This window comes from Salvelinus namaycush, chromosome 12, assembly GCF_016432855.1.
Source record: "Salvelinus namaycush isolate Seneca chromosome 12, SaNama_1.0, whole genome shotgun sequence".
Taxonomy (NCBI): Eukaryota; Metazoa; Chordata; class Actinopteri; order Salmoniformes; family Salmonidae; genus Salvelinus; species Salvelinus namaycush.
In genome coordinates this window covers 17134587-17159662 of record NC_052318.1, presented here as the reverse complement: position 1 = coordinate 17159662, position 25076 = coordinate 17134587, and the positions used below count along the sequence as shown (strand labels likewise).

Below are 25076 nucleotides of genomic sequence, written 5' to 3'. Positions count from 1 at the left end.
CAGGAAATTGTTTTATTTAATCAATTTTAGAATACGGCTGTAACGTAACAAAATGTGGGAAAAGGCAAGGGGTCTGAATACTTTCCGAAGGCACTGTATATGTTTTATAATGCTTTTGAATTACACTTACGGTTTTGGCAGGAAATACCAGGTTACCCGGGAGAATAATGATTTATTCTTGAGATGGAACATTTGTAAAATACCGGGAAAATATTCAACCCTAGTGCTGCAGCACCCTCAGCACCCCTACTTCCCGCGGCTATGATGACATCGCTACTTTGAAAGTGACTGCTGTGCCGTTTTCCCTACATGGGCTAGCCCCTAGCAATTTGAGTTCTAGACAAATGAGCTTCAGCCCCTCGTCATGAAGAGCGAGAGAGAGCGAGAGAGACAGACAGAGTGAGAGAGAGAGAGAGACAGAGCGAGAGAGAGAGAGAGAGAGAGCAATGACGTAGTGCACATATCTGCACATACTGTATGTGACATAGTGTGCAATTTCTGGGGACCACTTTTGGCTCATGAGTGGTACTTTCAGAACTACTGGCTAAAAAGTATTCAAAAGTACCAGAGAATTTATTTAAATCGGTAATACTTTACATTAAGGTGTACTTAAAATTATTTACTAAAGGTTTATAAGTATTTTATAAACCATTAGTGGTTAGTTATAAACAGTTATAACACATTGGTTAAAATTGTGCAGTCATGTAAGCTATCTTTAAGCAGTTTATTAACTACTTATAAATGTATACAATTACACCTTAATGTAAAGTGTTACCCAATGAGGTTTACAAAATGATTCTAAACATGAAGAAAAATCTGAGCTTGAAGTACAGTAGATGGGCTTGTATCTGTGGTACCTGATGTCAAGTTCTTCTTCTTATCACATTCCATTCAAATGTCTGTAAATGAGTGGGAAGATCATTTACAGATGAATTAAAAACATTTAATTTCATGTTTCTATGGGGACTTTGCATTTCTTATCAGTAGTAGTAAGTTTCACAGTAGTTTGTGATTCTGCCCCATTGTAGTAGTCGCAGCACATACAGTAATATGACAGAATTTAAGATGGAGTACTCTTCGAAGTGTCGTCATCAACAAACCTCTACCTCTCTTATTTAAAGCAGAAATCCAAACAATTCGATCATAAAGCTCCATCAGTATCAAGTAGTCAAAGAAATGCACACATGGATACAGAATTACGGGTGAGCGAGCCTCTGTTCTACCAAACACTTAATGTGCATCAACTCCATACGATTTCCTTGAAGTCAATCATAATCCATATCCTTGTCCTCTTTCAGGTGTTCCGGTGGCAGCGTGGTTCTGTTCCTGGGGCTTCTCTTACGGTGTCGTCGAAGCCGGGCCTCTGAGAACCAGTTGGCGAGGGTCATGGCAACACGGATGAGGCCCAGGTTGATGCAATGTACCTCGGAGGTGACAGGGATGTCCGAGAAGAGGGCGTGATCCCTGCATGGCAGGGTAGAGCTGTTGCTGCTCTCAAAGTCTCGGACCACGTTCAAGATCTCCTGGCGCTCCGCCTGACATATCATCCCCCGCACATTTAGCAGGGTGGAGATGTGCTTCTTCCTGCGGTAGGAGGAAGAGAAAGGAAAGATAGGGAGGGAAGATAGAGACCGATGTTAGTGTGTTTCGGTGGTTTCAGATAGCTTCATGATTCAATCATGTTGTAGAGCAAAGGGCCATGACTTATTATGTTCAGTTGATCTATTGCTAAATTTTTAAATTATATTTCACCCCAAATGGACATATGGGGGAGTCCCAGTGGTAGACGGCAGACTTTGATCTATGAAAATACAAGCAGCTAGTAAGAAAACAAAAGAGTGGGGCCTCCCGGGTGGCGCAGTGGTCTAGAGCACTGCATCGCAGTGCTAGCTGCGCCACCAGAGTCTCTGGGTTCGCGCCCAGGCTCTGTCGCAGCCGGCCGCGACCGGGAGGTCCGTGGGGCGACGCACAGGGATAGGGAGGGTTTGGCCGGTAGGGATATCCTTGTCTCATCGCGCTCCAGCGACTCCTGTGGCGGGCCGGGCGCAGTGCGCGCTAACCAAGGGGGCCAGGTACACGGTGTTTCCTCCGACACATTGGTGCGGCTGGCTTCCGGGTTGGAGGCGCGCTGTGTTAAGAAGCAGTGCGGCTTGGTTGGGTTGTGCTTCGGAGGACGCATGGCTTTCGACCTTCGTCTCTCCCGAGCCCGTACGGGAGTTGTAGCGATGAGACAAGATAGTAATTACTAGCGATTGGATACTACGAAAAATTGGGGAGAAAATGGGATAAATTTTTTTAAACATTTTTAAAAAAAGAGTGATGCTTGCAGAGACTCCTTGTGCCTGAGTGAGTTAACATGTGTCCAGGTTGTCTTGACCTGCTGCAGCTCCCTCCTTTGATTCCAGAGCGTGGCACCAGACTGTCTCTCATAGGGTGGCAGGAACAGGAAGTACTCTGCAGCAGCTTCCTGTCTGCCTGGCCACGGATCATGCGTCACACATTGGGTACGCTGCCAACTAGCCAGCCCTTAGCTGACCCCACAAAACACACAAACAACAAGGGGCCTGGGACCTTGTGGGGCCCTCCAGCCTCTGCCACTCAAAACAGCCCCTTGGTCATCTCCAAGAATAAAGCCAGTACAACTCAACCTATATGGACTAAATTGAAATGTTTCTTACAGAATAAATATGAAATGCATAACCATGGTAGCAATTGAAAGGAAAAAGTTTGGAAATTCTGGGGAAATTATTAGGACAAAGGTGAGGATGCAGCAGTTCACCTGACACAATACTGAATCCAATGATTTTATGTGCATTTTACATTTACTGTACTTTTCGTCGCATTTGTTGATAAGGAAATCTGACAATACTCTGGATACATTCAGTAATATGATAGGAATATTCCTGGAAAATGTGGGGTAGGTGGAACATAAGCCAAAACTAATTACAAGGGTTTGAGTGAGAGTGGTCACACACCTCTCCAAAGTGTTCACAGTTCCTAAGTCATTTTAATGCACTTTTATGACTCAAAGTAGTCTTCAACTATTGGTGTTTTTTTCCAGCTCTCCTAGCTATGCCGTTGATGAACTACAGAAAGCACACTTGTAGGTTTTTTGTTTGGAACACAACCCTGCATCCCAGCACTCACACAATTACTGTTGTTGTTTATGCAATCCAAGAACAGTCCATTATAAATTGCTATCTGGGCCAGGTGGGCATCATTTTTAAGCTTGTTCTATTGCCAACATGACTAGCTAGGTTATAAAATACGATATTACAGCATTAGGCTTTCACAATGCAATTCAGGGAATCAGATCATGTTATTGCTTGTTCCGTGCTAATTTTCTTCACAATAGACAAACATATATACTCATTCTGTTCTGAACAAACCAGGGTATGATGCCATGTCATCTTGTTACTGTACATCAAACATAATGATCATAAACATTGATGCTGTATATGACATGAGTTTTATGATATGGAAATGTGAAGTGCCCATTTGGACTCATGGGTGTTTGGCTTGCTTGTATGATATCAAAGCGGTATTTATTATAGTCCTCTTAATTTACAGCATTTCCCTCACTCAGACAACAAAACATTTGCAAAAGTTGCCCAATTAGTGGGAGGGATGGGGGCAACTTCTTGTCGCGCAAGGTGATCAAGTTCAGAACGGCTGTCAGTCTAAACCCATACAGCGTTGTTAAGCTCAGAGCCAGAGCTCTGACGTCATGTATAGCTTGATATTTTACAGATACTGCGTTCCAATTTAGTCGTTTATCAGTGCCCAAATTTGCCATTTTCAACTTTTATACAGGCAGGAGTGTAAAGGGTTAATACTGGTATGTTCCCATGCTTTTTTCCCTTGTTTTGACCTATTGTGTCAACAGAAAGTCTATACGTGGACTTAAATTCGGCTACCTTGGTCCAGATGTCAAAAATAGCACTTTGTGAAACTGCACCGTGGCATGTAGGTTCTGGGTACTGTGGCATAGCGTATATAGGAAATGGTGACCAATGAACGATATTTGCCAAATTTGTTCATTGTTTTCCAACTCTGGACTTCCAAAACATTGCGCAACACTGTATTCCTCAAAATGGTGAAAACCCTTACCGTATGTCTGGAAACTCTTTCACCAGAACAGCAACCTCCATCTGGATGGACGGAGTGTCCTCCAGGAGAATGATGTCAGCCAGGTGAGCGAGGACACTGTCCAGCCAAGAGGATCCTGACTCCTGAAAGAGAAAATATTATGTAAGATAAGTAATTATAAAAATGTGTAAAACAATTGATATGGACGAGTTGCATAAGTACAAAGGTCAATCATCTCATTGTCCATCAGCCATCAACAGATAGGTGCAATCCATCATTTTCTGACACAAAAGCTCTGTGTGGACGTACCCATAGACATTAATACCAACATCATGCACCAAAATCATCTATCAAGATTTGTAGTCCTACATTCTTTGAATAAAAGGTGCTGTCTTGGACCATAAATGGTTAATTGGGTTTACAAAACAGTTGTTGGGAGTGTTAAGCTAAATCATCTTATCGCGTTCAGATACAGTTGAAGTCGGAAGTTTACATACACCTTAGGCAAATACATTAAAACTAAGTTTTTCACAATTCCTGACATTTAATTCTAGTAAAAATTCCCTGTCTTAGGTCAGTTGGGATCACCATTTTATTTTAAGAGTGTGAAATGTCAGAATAATAACAGAGAGAATGATTTATTTCAGCTTTTATTTCTTTCATCACATTCCTAGTGGGTCAGAAGTTTACATATACTCAATTAGTATTTGGTAGCATTGCGTTTAAATTGTTTAACTTGGGTCAAACGTTTCGGGTAGCCTTCCACAATAAGTTGGGTGAATTTTGGCCCATTCCTCCTGACAGAGCTGGTGTAACTGGATCAGGTTTGTAGGCCTCCTTGCTCGCACATGCTTTTTCAGTTCTGCTCACAAATTTTCTATGGGATTGAGGTCAGGGCTTTGTGATGGCCACTCCAATACCTTGACTTTGTTGTCCTTAAGCCATTTTGCCAAACCTTTGGAAGTATGCTTGGGGTCATTGTCCATTTGGAAGACACATTTATGACCAAGCTTTAACTTCCTGACTAATGTCTTGTGATGTTGCTTCAATATATCCACATAATTTTCCATCCTTATGATGCCATCTATTTTGTGAAGTGCACCACTCCCTCCCTCCTGCAGCAAAGCACCCCCAAAACATGATGCTGCCACCCCCGTGCTTCACGGTTGGGATGGTGTTCTTCGGCTTGCAAGCCTCCCCCTTTTCCCCCCAAATATAACAATGGTCATTATAGTCAAACAGTTCTATTTTTGTTTCATCAGACCAGAGGACATGCTGCTGAGCAGCCTTTCAGGTTATGTCGATATAGGACTCGTTTTACTGTGGATATGGATACTTTTGTACCTGTTTCATCCCACATCTTCACAAGGTCCTTTGCTGTTGTTCTGGGATTGATTTGCACTTTTCGCACCAAAGTATGTTCATCTCTAGGAGACTCGTGTCTCGTGTCTCCTTCCTGAGCGGTATGACGGCTGCATGGTCACGTGGTTTTTACTTGCGTACTATTGTTTGTACAGATGAACGTGGTACCTTCAGGCGTTTGGAAATTGCTACCAAGGATGAACCAGACTTGTGGAGGTCTACAATTTTTTTCTGAGGTCTTGCCTGATTTATTTTGATTTCCCCATGATGTCAAGCAAAGAGGCACTGATTTTGAAGGTAGGCCTTGAAATACAACTACAGGTACACCTCCAATTGACTCAAATTATGTCAATTAGCCTATCAGAAGCTTCTAAAGCCATGACATCCTTTTCTGGAATTTTCCAAGCTGTTTAAAGGCACAGTCAACTTAGTGTATGTAAACTTCTGACCCACTGGAATTGTGATACAGTGAATTATAAGTGAAATAATCTGTCTGTAAACAATTGTTGGAGAAATTACTTGTGTCATTTACAAAGTAGATGTCCTAACCAACTTGCCAAAACTATAGTTTGTTAACAAGACATTTGTGGAGTGGTTGAAAAACAAGTTTTAATGACTCCAACCTGTATGTAAACTTCCTACTTCAACTGTAGTTGTTTATGGTCATTACGACCGTAAATCAGAGGGATGACTGACCAGGTCTTTAAAGAGCCCTTTGAGCTGCTTGGCCTCGTCCTGCAGTCGGAATGCCATCCTCTTCCTCATCTTCGATGATGTGCAGATGACCCGTCCTCGCATAATCGCACGCAAATACTCCACCAAAACCCGCCTGTGTATCTCCCCCACCAGTATCTGTCAATCAAACAGTCAACCACTCAACCATTCAGTCCCTCAATCATAACATACAGTGCCTTCAGAAAGTATTCAGACCCCTTGACTTTTTCTACATTTTGTTACGTTACAGCCTTATCCTAAAATGGATGAAAAAATAAATAAAGAATCCTTAGCAATCTACACACAATACCCCATAATGGCAAAGCGAAAACAGGTTTTTAGAAATTTTAGAAACAGAAAAAAACATATTTACATAAGTATTCAAACTCTTTGCTATGAGACTAGAAATTCAGCTCAGATGCATCCTGTTTCCAATGATCGTTACATGGGCTTGCTCCTACCTATCTTTCCGAGTTGGTCCTGCCGTACATACCTACACGTATGCTACAGTCACAAGACGCAGGCCTCCTAATTGTCCCTAGAATTTCTAAGCAAACAGCTGGAGGCAGGGCTTTCTCCTATAGATCTCCATTTTTATGGAATGGTCTGCCTACCCATGTGAGAGACGCAGACTCGGTCTCAACCTTTAAGTCTTTACTGAAGACTTATCTCTTCAGTAGGTCATATGATTGAGTGTAGTCTGGCCCAGGAGTGTGAAGGTGAACGGAAAGGCTCTGGAGCAACGAACCGCCCTTGCTGTCTCTGCCTGGCCGGTTCCCCTCTCTCCACTGGGATTCTCTGCCTCTAACCCTATTACAGGGGCTGAGTCACTGGCTTACTGGTGCTCTTTCATGCCGTCCCTAGGAGGGGTGCGTCACTTGAGTGGGTTGAGCTACTGACGTGATCTTCCTGTCTGGGTTGGCGCCCCCCCTTGGTTTGTGCTGTGGTGGAGATCTTTGTGGGCTATACTCGGCCTTGTCTCAGGATTGTAGGTTGGTGGTTGAAGATATCCCTCTAGTGGTGCGGGGGCTGTGCTTTGGCAAAGTGGGTGGGGTTATATCCTTCCTGTTTGGCCCTGTCCGGGGGTATCATCGGATGGGGCCACAGTGTCTCCTGACCCCTCCTGTCTCAGCCTCCAGTATTTATGCTGCAGTAGTTTATGTGTCGGGGGGCTAGGGTCAGTTGGTTATATCTGGAGTACTTCTCCTGTCTTATCCGGTGTCCTGTGTGAATTTAACCTGTTTGGGCTGCAGGGGGAGTATTGAGTAGCCAGATAAAAGGTGCCCATTTCAAACGGCCTCGTACTCAATTCTTGCTCGTACAATATGCATATTATTATTACTATTGGATAGAAAACACTCTCTAGTTTCTAAAACCGTTTGAATTATGTCTGTGCGTGAAACAGAACTGGACTTAGAGCAATTTCCCTATGTGGAGTTGAGAATGCAGATTTTTCCAACCTGTTCTCAGACCTGTGTATAACTCTGCCTGTCTTCTATTGGTTGAGATGCACTGCATACGCCTTCCCCTGGGTGTCAGCGAATAGAGGGCCTTGAAATGGAGTCTCTAGGCAGATCCGAAAGTCTATAAATTGATTGGAATCGATGTGTCCCTCCTTTTGATTCTTCGCGCTGACGCAGTAGGGACCTTGGCATGTCGTTTTAGAAGCTCCCGTTTTAGCTCCTAGATATATCCGGCTCTGTTTTTATTCGATATAGGCTTTAAAGACATCATAATCTTGTTATTTTAAACCGATTTATATCAGTTTATGTCAGTATATTGCGATTTTCGGGTATTTCATTTTCTGGCGATGTAGGAAGTTGGGTATCTCTCTCGCATGCCATTGTTTACTGCTAATTGCAACGTGGAAGATGACTTTCTCCAACCCAGCAACGATTCTTTTGGACAAAGGACACCTATCCCAAGATTCTGATGGGAGGTCATCAAAAAGTAAGAACTATTTATGCTGATAATTCATTGTTCTGTTGAAAAAAGTCAAATGCATAAGACGCCATTACTTGCAGTGTAGCCTTGCTTTATCGCACCCTGTATTGCGCAGTAACGTTCATTTTAAAAATGTAATTCAGCGATTGCATTAAGAACTAATTTGTCTTTCAATTGCTGTCCAACCTGTATTTTTTTTGTCAAGTTTATGAATAGTTTTCGATAAGAATAGGTGCCTTTCCAAGATGGCGCCGGACAGATTGCTTGAGTATTTGGACACTATTGTCATTGTATAAGCACGATTTGTGCCGCTAAATATGCACATTTTCGAACAAACTCTATATGCATTGTGTAATATGACGTTACAGAACTGTCATCTGAAGAATTCTGAGAAGGTTAGTGAAAAAATTAATATATTTTGGTGGTTTATACGTTATCGCTCTTTTTGCCTTGAATCAATGCTGGGGTGATGTTTGCACATGTGGTAAGCTAATATAACGCTATATTGTGTTTTCGCTGTAAAACACTTAGAAAATCTGAAATATTGTCTGGATTCACAAGATCTGTGTCTTTCAATTGCTGTACGCTGTGTATTTTTAAGAAATGTTTTATGATGAGTAATTAGGTAATACACGTTGCTCTCTGTAGTTATTCTAGTCGCTTTGGTGAGATTTGTGATGGTGGCTGCAATGGTAAACTATGATTTATACCTGAAATATGCACATTTTTCTAACAAAACATATGCTATACAATAAATATGTTATCAGACTGTCATCTGATGAAGTTGTTTCTTGGTTAGTGGCTATTTATATCTTTATTTGGTCGAATTTGTGATAGCTACTGATGGAGTAAAAAACTGATGGAGTAAAAAAAGTGGTGTCTTTTGCTAACGTGGTTAGCTAATAGATTTACATATTGTGTCTTCCCTGTAAAACATTTTAAAAATCGGACATGTTGGCTGGATTCACAAGATGTGTACCTTTCATATGCTGTATTGGACTTGTTAATGTGTGAAAGTTAAATATTTAAAAAAAAAAATCTTTTGAATTTCGCGCCCTGCACTTTGAGCTGGCTGTTGTCATAAGTGTACCGGTGTCGGGCTGCAGCCATAAGAAGTTAAGTATGCTCTCTCTAATTCTCTCCTTCTCTCTTTTTTTCTCTCTCTCGGAGGACCTGAGCCCTAGGACCATGCGTCAGGACTACCGGGCATGATGACTCCTTGCTGTCCCCAGTCCACCTGGCCTTGCTGCTGTTCCAGTTTCAACTGTTCTGCCTGCGGCTGTGGAACCCTGACCTGTCCACCGGACGTGCTACTTGTCCCAGACCTGCTGTTTTCAACTCTCTAGAGACCGCAGGAGCGGTAGAGATACTGTTAATGATCGGCTATGAAAAGCCAACTGACATTTACTCCTGATTATTATTTGACCATGCTTGTCATTTATGAACATTTGAACATCTTGGCCATGTTCTGTTATAATCTCCACCCGGCACAGCCAGAAGAGGACTGGCCACCCCTCATAGCCTGGTTCCTCTCTAGGTTTCTTCCTAGGTTTTGGCCTTTCTAAGGAGTTTTTCCTAGCCACCGTGCTTCTACACCTGCATTGCTTGCTGTTTGGGGTTTTAGGCTGGGTTTCTGTACAGCACTTCGAGATATTAGCTGATGTACGAAGGGCTATATAAAATAAACTTGATTTGATTTGATGATTTGATGATCATCCTTGAGATGTTTCTACAACTTGACTGGAGTTCACCTGTGGTCAATTCAATTGATTGGACATGATTAGGAAAGTCACACGCCTCTCTATATAAGGTCACACAGTTGACATTGCATGTCAGAGAAAAAAACAATCCATGAGATCGAAGGAATTGCCCGTAGAGCGCCGAAACAGGATTGTGTCGAGGCACAGATCTGGGGAAGGGAACCAAAACATTTCTGCAGCATTGAAGGTCCCCAAGAACACAGTGGCCTCCAACATTCTTAAATGGAAGAAGTAGAACCACCAAGACTCTTTCTAGAGCTGGCCGCCCGGCCAAACTGAGCAATCGGGGGAGAAGGGCCTTGGTCAGAGAGGTGACCAAGAACCGGATGGTCACTCTGACAGAGCTCTGGAGTTCCTCTGTGGAGATGGGAGAACCTTCCAGAAGGACAACCATCTCTGCAGCACACCACCAATCATGCCTTTATGGTAGAGTGGCCAGATGGAAGCCACTCCTCAGTAAAAGGGACATGACAGCCCTCCTGGAGTTTGACAAAAGGCACATAAAGACACGCAGACCATGAGAAACAATATTCTCTGGTCTGATGAAACCAACATTGAACTCTTGGCCTGAATGCCAAGCATCACATCTGGAGGAAACATGGCACCATCCCCACTGTGAATAATGGTGGTGGCATAATTATGCTGTGGGGATGTTTTAAAGCGGCAGGGACTGGGAGACTAGTCAGGATTGATGAACGGAGCAAATACAGAGAGATCCTTGATGAAAACCTGTTCCAGAGCTCTCAGGACCTCAGACTGTGGCATAGCTTCAGACTAGTCAGGAAAGATGAACGGAGCAAATACAGAGAGATCCTTGATGAAAACCTGTTCCAGAGCTCTCAGGACCTCAGATTGTGGCATAGCTTCACCTTCCAACAGGCCAAGTCCCTAGGTTCACCTTCTAACCGGACAACGACACTAAGCACACAGCCAAGACAACGCAGGAGTTGCTTCGGCACAAGTCTCTGAATGTCCTTGAGTGGCCCAGCCAGAGCCCAGACTTGAACCCGATCGAACATCTCTGGAGATACCTGAAAATAGCTGTGCAGCAAAGCTCCCCATCCAACCTGACAGAGCTTGAGAGGATCTGCAGAGAAGAATGGGAGAAACTCCACAAATACTGGTGTGCCAAGCTTGTTGCGTCATACCCAAGAAGACTCGAGGCTGTAATCGCCGCCAGAGTTGCTTCAACATAGTACTGAGTAAAGAGTCTAAATACTTATGTAAATGTGTTATAAAAGTTTTTCATTTGCAATAAATTAGCAAACATTTCTAAAAACCTGTTTTTGCTTTGTCATTATGGGGTATTGTGTGTAGATTGACGAGGGGGGAAAAAACAATTGAATCAATTTTAGAATAAGGCTGTAACCTAACAAAATGTGGAAAAAGTCAAGGGGTCTGAATACTTTCCGAAGGCACTGTAACTGTTGATAAACTAAATATATTGGGATAGAAAGGGCAAATATTTATTGCATGTATTTTGTGCAACATGTTATCATGTGTTAGGTATGTGGTCATTGGTGGAGACCTGATAAGGTGGGCAGTCCATTCTTCTGAACTTCTTAAAGTGTTGTTTGACGCTTGCTTCGATGGCCTCAAAGGCCTCAGTGTTGTTTAGCCACTTCCTTTTCACCAGCTTGTCAAAGAACGGCTGGAACAGAAATATACAGCTTTGACCCACATGAAGTGATGAACATTATGCTCCTATTGCAAAATGCACATCTGTGTAAACGTTAGAACATGTGTGTTTGTGTTTGATCAGTGTCACGTCCCTGACCTTATTTCCTTTGTTTTGTCTTTGTTTAGTATGGTCAGGGCGTGAGTTGGGGTGGGCAGTCTATGTTATTTGTTTCTATGTTTAGGGTTGTTAACTAGCCTGATATGGTTCTCAATCAGGGGCAGGTGTTTTACGTTTCCTCTGATTGAGAACCATATTTAGGTAGGCTGTTCACACTGTTTGTTTGTGGGTGATAAATGTATGTTTTGTGTCAATAAATTGTAAGGAAAACATTTTTTGCGCCCTATCAAAGGAGGATACATTTAAAAAGCACATTGCCTCACCCTGATGTGCTCAAATAGTCTTTCCGTCAGAACCATCACTGATTGGTTAACAATCCTGTCCAGGGAGGAGTTAGCTCTCTGTGTGGACTCCTCATTGCTCTGTGGGTCACACTGCCTGCAACGCTGTACAAAGGATCTACACAAAAAGTGGAATGCAAACACTGTTGGTGAGTTCAGGTAGTGTCAGAATGATCTGAAACTCGTATTTCTGACTTGGAAAACCCGTTTGAACCATTTACAACCTTAATAATGTGGATAACCTAATTTGACCATGTGATCTATTTGTCCCTTTGTCAACAACAGTTGGTGCATGATCATTAATATTAAGGAAGTCTGAAGGTTCTACTTGCCTGAGTTAAAACTCCTCATGATAAGCTGCATACCACACTATTTACCAAGAGAGTTTTCATCTATATTTTTCGTAGCTGTCTATTTACCACCACAGCCCGATGCTGGCACTAAGACCACACATAACAAGCTTTATAGGGCCAGAAGAAAACAAGAAGATGCGGCGCTCCTAATGGCCCGGGGATTTTAATGCAGGGAAACTGAAATCTGTTTTAACTAATTTCTACCAGCATGTCTCCTGTGCAAATAGAGGCAAAAAAACTCTACACACAGTGGTGCATGCAAAGCTCTACCTCACCCTGCATTTGGCAAATCTGACCATAACTCCATCCTCTTAATTCCTGCTTACAAGCAAAAACTCAAACAGGAAGTACCAGTGATATGCTCAATACGGAAGTGATCCGATGAAGCAGACGCTAAGCTACAGGACTGTTTCGCTAGCACAGATTGGAACATGTTCCAGGATTCACCCGATGGCATTGAGGAGTTTACCACATCAGTCATCGGCTTCAATAATAAGTGCTTCGACGATGTAGTCCCCACAGTGACGGTACGTGCATACCCTAACCAAAAGCCAAGATAACAGGCAACATCTGCACTGAACTAAAGGCTAGAGCTCTGGCTTTCAAGGAGAAGGTCACAAATCCGGACGCTTATAAGAAATCCCCCTACGACCGACGAACCATCAAACAGGCAAAGTGTCAATACAGGACAAAGATCAAATCCTACTACACCGGCTCTGACGCTCATCTGATGTGGCCGTAGGGCCAGACGGATTACCAGGATGCGTACTCAGAGCATGCGCTGACCAGCTGGCATGCGTCTTCACAGACATTTTCAACCTCTCCCATATCAATACAGGACATATGTTTCAAGCAGACCACCATAGTCCACGTGCCCAAGAACGCCAAGGTAAACTGTCTAAATGACTATTGACCCATAGCACTCACATATGTAGCCATGAAATGCTTTGAAATTGTGGTTGGGGCTCACATCAACACCATCATCCCAGACACCCTGGACCCACTCCAATTCGCATACCGCCCCAACAGATTCCACAGGTGATGCAATCTCTATTGCACTCCACACTGCCCTTTCCCACCTGGACAAAAGGAACACCTACGTATGTGAGAATGCTGTTTACTGACTACATAGTGCCCTCCAAGCTCATCACTAAACTAAGGACCCTGGGATTAAACACCTCACTCTGCAATTGGATACTGGACTTTCTGACGAGGGTAGGCAAAAACACATCTGCCACACTGACCCTCAACACGGGGTCCCCCCGTCCTTAGCTCCCACCTGTACTCCCTGTTCACCCACAACTGTGTAGTCGCACACAACTCCAACACCATCATTAAGTTTGCCGACGACACGACGGTGGAGCGTCAAGTTCCTCTGTGTCCACATCGCTAAGGACATACCATGGTGCAAACACATCAACACAGTCGTGAAGAGGACACTACAATGGTCCTCCCCCCCCCTCCCCCCCCCCCCCCCCCCAGGAGGCTAAAGAGATTTGGCATGGGCCCTCAGATCCTTGAAAAGTTCTGCAGCTGCACCATTGAGAGCATCTTGACTGGCTGCATCACCGCTTGGCATGGCAACTGCTCGGCATCCGACCGCAAGGTGCATCAGAGGGTAGTGCGTATGGCCCAGTACATCACTGGGGCTGAGCTCCCTGTCATCCAGGACCTCTATACCAGGCGGTGTCAGAGGAAGGCCCTAAAAATCTTCCGGGACCGGAAAATCAAGTCTGGGAACAAAAGGCTGCTTAACAGCTTCTACCCCAAATCCATAAGACTACTATACAGTTAATCAAATAGCTACCCAGACTTTTTGCTTTTACCCCTACCTACATGTGCATAGTACTTCAATCAATCACCTAACCAAACCTACATGTATATATTACCTCAATCAATCACCCCAACTACCTCGTAACCCAGTACACTGACTCGGTACCACTACTCCTTGTATATAGCCTGTATATAGCCTCGTTATTGTTATTTTATTGTGCTACTATTTTCTTTTTCATCTATTTGCTAATTGTCTTACTTTTTAACTACATTGTTGGGAAAGGGCTCGTAAGTAAGCTTTTCACAGTAAAGTCTGCACTTGTTGTATTTGGAGCATGTGACAAATACAATTTTACTTATCAACTTTAACAAGATTGCCAACTAATTGTAAGCAATGTTAGCTAGCTAACTGGAGACGCTCTAGTCTCATTTACCACTTCACCAACTGAAAAATACACGTTTTCAATAAGCATTTGATTGGAGCATCAGTTAACACAGATGCCATAGGAGATGACTTCTCTGTCTGGGTATCTACCTGAGAGGCGGGCAGCAGTTGACCAGAGAGATGGTCCTGGAGACGTATCCATCACCCCGGTCCCCAAACTCAGCCTGGGTCTCATGGAACATCTCCACCTTTCTCTGGAAACTGGACATAGTAACATTATGAAATTAAATCCATATATTGATTCACATTGAGGTTGTTGATTGAACTCAATGTCCATGTCTTTATAAACACATCTTCTCCTCACCTATATAGGAAGTCAGACAGTCCATTGAGATTGCAGCGGGCCACCCTGGCCCCCAGAAACTGGCTTACAGCTGTGGATCTGTCCAGGTCTACCTTTAGTCTCTGTAACAACCACGCACAGATACTGATCAGAGCAGGAACTTCAAAATCCAACCATCCAAAATAGGTCACTCCTATATTAATGGGAGATTTACAAATGTCTTCGAGTTGTTTGCCACAATGTCCAATGGTGACCTACAGATCTACTGTACAGTAGTGTCTCTGAGTGATAGTTCTGGGACACTGTAAAGTCCATGGAGAATAAGAGCACCTCCTTCCAGCTGACCACTGCACTGAGGATAGGAAACTCTGTCACCACCGATAAATCCACTATAATTGAGAATTTCAATAAGCATTTTTCTACGGCTGGCCATGCTTTCCACTTGGCTACCCCTACCCCGGTCAACAGCACTGCACCGCCCACAGCAACTCGCCCAAGCCTTCCCCATTTCTCCTTCTCCCAAATCCAGTCAGCTGATGTTTTGAAAGAGCTGCAAAATCTGGACCCCTACAAATCAGCCGGGCTAGACAATCTGGACCCTTTCTTTCTAAAATGATCTACCGAAATTGTTGCAACCCCTATTACTAGCCTGTTCAAACTCTCTTTCATGTCGTCTGAGATTCCCAAAGATTGGAAAGCAGCAGCGGTCATCCCCCTCTTCAAAGGGGGAGACACTCTTAACCCAAACTGCTACAGACCTATATCTATCCTACCCTGACTTTCTAAGGTCTTCGAAAGCCAAGTTAACAAACAGATTACCGACCATTTCGAATCCCACCGTACCTTCTCCACTATGCAATCTGGTTTCAGAGCTGGTCATGGGTGCACCTCAGCCACACTCAAGGTCCTAAACGATATCTTAACCTCCATCGATAAGAAACAATACTGTGCAGCCGTATTCATTGACCTGGCCAAGGCTTTCGACTCTGTCAATCACCACAACCTCATCAGCAGACTCAACAGCCTTGGTTTCTCAAATGATTGCCTCGCCTGATTCACCAACTACTTTTACAATAGAGTTCAGTGTGTCAAATCGGAGGGCCTGTAGTCCGGGCCTCTGGCAGTCTCTATGGGGGTTCCACAGGGTTCAATTCTTGGGCCAACTCTTTTCTCTGTATACATCAATGATGTCGCTCTTGCTGCTGGTGAGTCTCTGATCCACCTCTACACAGACGACACCATTCTGTATACTTCTGGTCCTTCTTTGGACACTGTGTTAATTAACCTCCAGACGAGCTTCAATGTCATACAACTCTCCTTCCGTGGCCTCCAAATGCTCTTAAATGCTCTTCAACCGATCGCTGCCTACACCTGCCCGCCCGCCCGCCCAGCATCACTACTCTGGACGGTTCTGACTTAGAATATGTGGACTAACTACAAATACCTAGGTGTCTGGTTAGACTGTAAACTCTCCTTCCAGACTCACATCAAACATCTCCAATCCAAAGTTAAATCTAGAATTGGCTTCCTATTTCGCAACAAAGCATCTTTCACTCATGCTGCCAAACATACCCTCGTAAAACTGACCATCCTACAGATCCTCGACTTCGGCGATGTCATTTACAAAATAGCCTCCAACACTCTACTCAACAAATTGGATGCAGTCTATCACAGTGCCATCCGTTTTGTCACCAAAGCCCCATATACTACCCACCACTGCGACCTGTACGCTCTCGTTGGCTGGCCCTCGCTTCATACTCGTCGCCAAATTCACTGGTTCCAGGTCATCTACAAGACCCTGCTAGGTAAAGTCCCGCCTTATCTCAGCTCGCTGGTCACCATAGCAGCACCCACCCGTAGCACGCGCTCCAGCAGGTGTATTTTACTGGTCACCCCCAGGGCCAATTCCTCCTTTGGCCGCCTCTCCTTCCAGTTCTCTGCTGCCAATGACTGGAACGAACTACAAAAATCTCTGAAACTGGAAACACTTATCTCCCTCACCAGCTTTAAGCACCAGCTGTCAGAGCAGCTCACAGATCACTGCACCTGTACATAGCCCATCTATAAATAGCCCAAACAATTACCTCATCCCCTACTGTATTTATTTATTTATTTATTTTGCTCCCTTGCACCCCAGTATTTCTACTTTGCACATTCACCTACTGCAAATCTACAATTCCAGTGTTTTTAATTGCTATATTGTATTTACTTCGCCACCGTGGCCTTTTTATTGCCTTTACCTCCCTTATCTCACCTCATTTGCTCATATTGTATACAGACTTGTTTTTGTACTGTATTATTGACTGTATGTTTGCTTTACTCCATGTGTAACTCTGTGTTGTTGTATGTGTCAAACTGCTTTGCTTTATCTTGGCCAGGTCGCAGTTGTAAATGAGAACTTGTTCTCAACTTGCCTACCTGGTTAAACAAAGGTAAAATAAAAATAATAAAAATAAATAGTGTGACAGACCTGGATGACAGAGCGGGCCAGATTGGACTGGTACTCCTCTATGTGCAGCGTTTGGGCCCACCGCCTCTCCTCCTCATCCAGAACCTGAGTGAGCTCTGTGGACACCTTTTCCTGCGATAAACAGAACACACACAACCATAAAGTCCATTGCCTACCCAAGAAACAAGTATGGGAAGTTTCAGTACCGTTAGATCAGTGCCAGAACCATTACCTCAGTAGGTGGGATTTTTTTTCCCCCGACAGTGTTCAGTATTTTTTGGACAATTCCACCACTTTTCAACCGAATTTTCATTATCACCATCACAATACCAGTCTCTACATATGTGAAAATGGCGCATTTCTATGTTTTGTAGAAAGATATATAAAATTAAAAAGTTCTACCTGATGATATCATCGAAAGTTAAAACAATGATTTTCAAACACTACTGTATGTGATTTGCGGTGACTTGGGGAGCAAGAAAATACCCTCCAAATAAAATGAAATAAAATGTTATCTGTCACACGGGCCAAGTACAATGGGTGTAGACTTGAAATGCTTGCTTACGAGCTCTTCCCAACAATGCAGAGTTAAAATGTATAATAAAAAGAAAAATAGTAGCACAAGAGGAATAAAATGCACAATAATGGAGCTATATACAGGGAGTACCAGTACCAGATCAATGTGGAGCTATATACAGGGAGTACCAGTACCAGATCAATGTGGAACTATATACAGGGAGTACCAATACCAGATCAATGTGGAGCTATAAACAGGTAGTACCAGTACCAGATCAATGTGGAGCTATAAACAGGGAGTACCAGTACCAGATCAATGTGGAGCTATAAACAGGGAGTACCAGTAGCAGATCAATGTGGAGCTATATACAGAGAGTACCAGTACCAGATCAATGTGGAGCTATAAACAGGGAGTACCAGTAGCAGATCAATGTGGAGCTATATACAGGTTAGTACCAGTAGCAGATCAATGTGGAGCTATATACAGGGAGTACCAGTACCAGATCAATGTGGAGCTATATACAGGTTAGTACCAGTACCAGATCAATGTGGAGCTATATACAGGGAGTACCAGTACCAGATCAATGTGGAGCTATATACAGAGAGTACCAGTACCAGATCAATGTGGAGCTATAAACAGGGAGTACCAGTACCAGATCAATGTGGAGCTATATACAGGGAGTACCAGTACCAGATCAATGTGGAGCTATATACAGGGAGTACCAGTACCAGATCAATGTGGAGCTATATACAGGTTAGTACCAGTACCAGATCAATGTGGAGCTATATACAGGGAGTACCAGTACCAGATCAATGTGGAGCTATATACAGAGAGTACCAGTACCAGATCAATGTGGAGCTATAAACAGGGAGTACCAGTACCAGATCAATGTGCAGGGGTATGAGGTATTTAAGGTAGATATGTACATGAATGCAGGGTAAAGTGACTAGAAACAGGTTTTGAAAATCACAGTTTTTCTTACTTTTAATCCTATCCCTGTGATGTAATAGAGAAGCATTTTTTAAGACCTTGTCTTTTTAACCACAGATCATATAAATGCGCCATTTTCACACATGTAGACACTAGTATGGTGCTGGAGATAATGAATATGAGGTTGAATTGCACTTTAAAAGCAATGTGATTTTACCCTGACAGTGTTCAGGCAGTCCTGTTCCAGTTGGTCCACTGTGTCTTGGTGCAGTAGGGGTTCCAGTCGAGAGTAGTTAATTGGGGTTTTCATGCCAACGGTGCCCAGGACATCCCTTAAAAAAGACGAGAGGGAGAGTGAGGAAGAGATACTATGTGTCACTATCCAGTCAAGTCTCACATTTCAGTTCTGAACAAATACCTGTAAAGATCTATGTTAATATTCACGTACATGGACTTCCTTGATATTCTTATCTTACACTCTTATATAAAAAAATATATATTTTTGTCCCCATAGGTGAACCCTTTGGTGGTGAAACAGGTTCTACTAAGAACGTATAACATTGTATTAATGAAAGGGTTCCACTGGAACCCAAAATTTATAATGGGTGCGTTTGAGTTGTAAGGCTAACGTAGCCGACTGTAGACGAATGTCGACAAAAGCAGTCAGAGGAGGTGCATCTGCAACAGCCAAAAATGTCGGACACTGTTGTGGTTTTCCTACAGCAAGGCTTAGATGAACATGGCAGTGTCAACGTAGTTGCCATTGTTTGTGAAAGTTTTTCTTTATAATATCAAAATAAGCATGTCTCTAACCCCCAGATCACACACTCACAAACTGAAATCATATGGGTGTACATTGTACAATCAATTGATGAGAGACAGGTCTCAAATATCACATTCATTTCTGAACTATTGTCCAAAGTACCTGTACATCCATGAATGAGTTTCTATGATTTTTAACTATTTTTGATGTATGCGTAATGTGATGTATTATTCAGTATCATTCATTCATTATTCTACTAATTCATGTATTTTTATTCATTTATTTTTGTTTATTTCATGATTGATTTTACATATGCTATCAGATTGCCGGATGGGGGGTGTGAGTTTTTAAATACATGTATAGAAATAATAAAAACTTGATGCGAAAAAATATATTACATTAATTTGTATATATCCATAACCTTTGATCACGTGGTTCATACAGTTCATGCAGTCGACATGTAGGCACAAGTCTGAAAATGTTTATCCACATAATGCAACACACTTTGAAAGGCGACTTGACAAAATTGATACGCTCGAACGCAACCATTTTCATAGGGTTTTCCTAAGGGGACAATTAAATAACCCTTTATGGTTCTAGCTGGTACCTTCTTTTCTAAGAGTGTATACATTTAATGTTGTTATGTTATGACTTCTGACACTGACCTGTTGTAGATGTTGTAGAACCAGTCCAGCATAGAGTAGACGTCAGTGATCTGAAGCTGGGAGCTGGTAATGATTTTCAGGCGTCTGGCCACCGCCTGGTGGTAGCTCTGTACATACACCTGGAAGGCCTGGAACTCCTCCGGGTAGACCGACACCACGTTCCGCCATGCCGCGTCCAGGTCATCCACCATGCGTCCCCTTAACCTCTCCAGGTATGAGGCCAGCTGCCCCGCCTGAGTGTCCACCTGCTGCGGCAGGCTCCAGTCTGCCGCCTCCGCCACCGCCTGCCGCCATTTCAGCTTGAGCTGACGGGGCCTCTGGCTATGATGGGGCTGGAGGCCCTCCCTTAAGGGCTGGGTCTCCTCTCTCTGGGCCTGGAAAATGTCAGCCTGCTCCTCCTGCTGAATGACCAGCACCACCAGTCCCAGGTTGGGCCCCGCCGTGGGCTGGCGGAGGGACTCCCTCACCACGTCCCACATCTCCTTCTGCAGGGCCTCATACAGCAGCTCCACATCCTTGGCCTTGCGCCTGCTGGCATCCCGTGAAGCGTTGGGGCTGGAGGGGTTGTCGAAGGACCCGGGAGGGGTCACTCCGGGGGGTGTGGATGGAGGCGTGGGGGGGTGTGGCACGAAGTCCAGTAGCTCGCACTCGTGCTCCAGCTCCTGGATGTGTGTGTCGGCCAGGAGGAGGTCCCTCTGGTTGACCAGCTGTAGGATCTCCAGCACTGAAGGAAGAGAGGAAAGGACAGATAGAGGAATCCCTTTCAAACTGTTTAGTCTATTGGTTTGTACAGAGTATTACCGTATGGGTAGGAACGGGTGGGGTAAGTGAGGAGAAAAAGTACATGTTTTCATCAGGCTATATTGTGTATGAAATATCAACATTGCCATACTGAAGGGTGCTGATACAGTTGAAGTTGGAAGTTTACATACACATTAGCCAAATACATTTAAACTCAGTTTTTCACAATTCCTGACATTTAATCCTAGTAAAAATTCCCTGTCTTAGGTCAGTTAGGATCACCACTTTATTTTAAGAATGTGAAATGTCAGAATAATAGTGGAGAGAATGATTTATTTCAGCTTTCATTTCTTTCATCACATTCCCAGTGGGTCAGAAGTTTACATACACTCAATTAGTATTTGGTAGCATTGCCTTTAAATTGTTTAACTTGGGTCAAACGTTTCGGGTAGCCTTCCACAAGCTTCCCACAATAAGTTGGGTGAATTTTAGCCCATTCCACCACCAATACCTTAACTTTGTTGTCCTTAAGCAATTTTGCCACAACTTTGGAAGTATGCTTGGGGTCATTGTCCATTTGGAAGACCCATTTGCGACCAAGCTTTAACTTCCTGACTGATGTCTTGAGATGTTGCTTCAATATATCCACATAATTTTACTTCCTCAAAATGTCATCTATTTTGTGAAGTGCACCAGTCCCTCCTGCAGCAAAGCACCCCCACAACATGATGCTGCCACCCCCGTGCTTCACGGTTTGGATGGTGTTCTTCAGGTTGCAAGCCTCCCCCTTTTTACTTCAAACAAATCGATGGTCATTATGGCCAAACAGTTCTATTTTTGTTTCATCAGACCAGAGGACATTTCTCCAAAAGTACGATCTTTGTCCCCATGTGCAGTTGCAAACCGTACATGGGTTTGGCTTTTTTATGGCGGTTTTGGAGCAGTGGCTTCTTCCTTGCTGAGCAGCCTTTCAGGTTATGTCGATATAGGACTCGTTTTACTGTGGATATAGATACTTTTGTACCTGTTTCCTCCAGCATCTTCACAAGGTCCTTTGCTGTTGTTCTGGGATTGATTTGCACTTTTCGCACCAAAGTACTTTAATTTCTAAGAGACAGAACGCGTCTCCTTCCTGAGCGGTATGGCGGCTGCGTGTTTTTACTTGTGTACTATTGATTGTACAGATGAACGTGCATTTGGAAATTGCTCCCAATGATGAACCAGACTTGTGGAGGTCTACACATTTTTTTCTGGGCATGCTATATACTACACTGTCCTTTGACTGTCCCTTGTCTGCTTTGCTCCCTACGGAGCTCTGTGAACAGTAGCTCTGGATTAAGTTTTATCTGAAGGGATCAGCAGTGGGAGGAAGTGCAGACATTTCCTGCTTTCATAGTCTGGTGCTGATTGAACCTGATGACTGAGGGGATCTGGGGACCGCTCACAGCTCATCAGAGACCAGCGTGGGATTGGTGGAGGAAGTACTGCAGAAGCTGACCAGGAAGTTCCTGAGTTTCCGACTTAATAGACTCAAGTGAGGTTGGACTCGTAATGTGAACACTGAAACGTACAACACTGACTGACATGCCACAGACAGAGGCAACCTGCACTGATCCTTACATGATTCAGAGGTTTCAGATTATGTGCCCTGTGATTGGCTGGACCAGCAGAACACATACCATATCTCCCCACTTGATTGGTTTGTTTTGGAGCGCCTTGTATACCTGAGAGTGGTTCCCTAGCTTTGACCACTGGCTCTTCCTCCTCCAGCTCCTCCTCGGCCTCCTGGGAGTTGTGGTCCGACAGGGACTCCCTCTTCAGTTTGCTAAGGCTGACCATCCTGAGGAAGGAGGGCCGGCGGCGAGACTCATCCTCGCTGTCAATGCCCAGGTCCCCGCAGGGCAGGCTCTCTCTACGCTGTGTCTGCTTCCGCCGCCCTGCAAATCTAGAAGCAGAAGAGAACCATCAGGAGAGAATAGGAACTATATTATGGCTTGTTACACTGTCAACCTCACAGTATGGCACTGAAGAGAGAGAAGAGCTATGTGTGGATTCCCAGAGTCAGAGATATTGTGTGGGAATTAAGGTTCCATCTCAAATATAAATGGAATGGGATACATAAGTGTCATCAAATACTGTAAGCTTCAATGCTAACAGGTGACTACCATATCCAGACTATCATATGCTATAAATAAGCAGTTATTTAAATGCTTGAGAGGTGATTGTAGCTCTAAGCCAGGGATGGGCAACTGGGGGCCGTAGCCCCCCTTTTGAAGGCCCTCAGTTAAATTTCCAAATTTCCCAGGAACTCAATCAGGGTCTCAACTTACTGTTGCGAGTTAGAATAGTAGAACACACAAGGTGCAATTTCGAAATTTGGTTGTGCATCAGCAGTTTCTCATTATGTCAGTCACTGATGGTCAGTCACTGATAGTCAATTGTGGGTTGGATGTGGGTATGGATGTGGGTACACAGACCTGTTAGAAACTGCGGCCCCTCATGATGAATTCTGATTTTTTTGTGGCCCCAACCCCCATCAAAGTTGCCCATCCCTGCTCTAAGCAATCCAGATTGGAATTTTTGATGGCTGCCTTTCCCTGGCTGCAACAGTCAAAGTGAAAATAATGTCCCGGTTATACGTAGTGCCATTCACTCAATGCTTAGGTACACAAGATAGCATTAGCAAACAAAGGGAGTTCCATACATAAACATGGTGAATTTTTACATTACATAACCAATTAGGAAATTATTATGCTATATGCTGTGAGCATTTCCGTCATTTCATTAGAGCTATCACAGTGCTACAAAATAGTTTCTAACTTAGTCATATTACAGTGCTTACAGAAAGTCTACACCCCCTTTAACATTTTTCACATTTGGAAATAATTGTCATCGGCAGAGACGGGGGAGTTTGTCAGGATCAAAATAAATATGAAAGGAGCAAAGCCCAGGTAAAAAGTTAGAGGAAAACCCACCTCAGTCTTCTGAAAACCTAACCCTAGGATAGGGTTTTATTTTTCTGAGAGACAATTACACAAATATTTATGCCGAAACACACCAAAATAGCTTTCCAAGAGGTGTTGAGTGTTCCTGAGTGGTTTAATCACAGTCTTGACTTAAAATTGCCTGAAAATCAGAGACAACGTTTCAATATTGCTGTTCATCAATCATTCCCAACCAAACTAAATGAGCTTGAGCTTCAATTTTGGAAAAAACAATTGATAGATGCTGCCATAAGAGAGCGCAAAATTGATAGAATCTTATTCCAAATTATTCACAGCTGTAATGGCTACCAAAAGGTGCTTCCACCAGGTATTAACTCTGGGGTGTGAAGACAATCAAGACATCTTTGTAAAAAAATGATAATAATAATTTAGAAAAATGTACTTTCTTTCACTTTGAAAATGTGGACTAGGTTGTGTAGATCTGTAGAAACAAATTAATTGAATCCCTTTTTAGATTACATTTTAAGGCAGCAGAATGTGAAAAAAGTTAAAGGGGGTGTCGACTTTCTATTGGCACTGTATATATAGAGAGACAATACATTTATGTTAATCTGTGGCTCTGGACCCGTATTTATAAAGCGTCTCAGAGTGGAAATGGTCCTCCCTGTCCATGCAATCTTATTCATTATGATCTAAAAGGCATCTGATCCTAGATCAACACCCTCCATCTCATTTACCGTAGCAGGGTCATGATCTCCTCTGAGCTCCTGCGGATGCCCTTCCTCTTCTCTTTCTCTGGCGGGAGCGAGTGGGGGTCCATGGGGCTTCGCAGGGACGGGCTGGTCCCCCACACGCTGCACCCCGACATACGCAGCCCCTTCCCCAACCTCCCCAGGGTCTTCAGGGGGGAAGAGCCGCACAGTCGCTCCAGAGTCCCCCTCAGGGGTCTTCCCCCTTTAGGGGCCCCGGTGCCGTGCCTCTCCATGTTCACCTCATTCTCCTCCTCTTCCCCATCTCGCGACAACCTGCACTGGAGGGATTTTGCTCCACGGCCCACCAAAATGGGGGGGTCGCTCTCGTTCCTCTCCTCCTCCAGGTTCACCTCCTCGAAGGGACTCAGGTCCAGGTTTAACCTGGGCAGGATGAGTTCACTGTTCCCATGGTTACTCCTGGTTCTCCCTGGAAGGTTTTTAAGGATGGGCATGATGCTTGTGCTCAGGGATCAAATACTGCAAGGACACAAGGCCACTTAGTTAGAACAGAG

At 43.8% G+C, this 25076-nt stretch overlaps 1 protein-coding gene across 1 annotated transcript; it reads right to left on the bottom strand.

The window, feature by feature from the left end:
- Positions 1-535: 535 nt before the first annotated feature.
- LOC120056475 (exocyst complex component 3-like) lies at positions 536-25034 on the bottom strand. Its single transcript, XM_039004648.1, has 12 exons — positions 24550-25034; positions 22592-22812; positions 20127-20850; positions 18916-19030; positions 17273-17383; positions 14824-14924; positions 14610-14720; positions 11931-12066; positions 11398-11520; positions 6148-6303; positions 4111-4232; positions 536-1584 (listed from the first exon to the last, which is right to left on the bottom strand). Exons 1-12 carry the CDS (start codon positions 25014-25016, stop codon positions 1266-1268), a joined length of 2706 nt encoding a protein of 901 aa, XP_038860576.1. The 5' UTR covers positions 25017-25034; the 3' UTR covers positions 536-1265.
- Between the last annotated feature and the right edge of the window lie 42 nt (positions 25035-25076).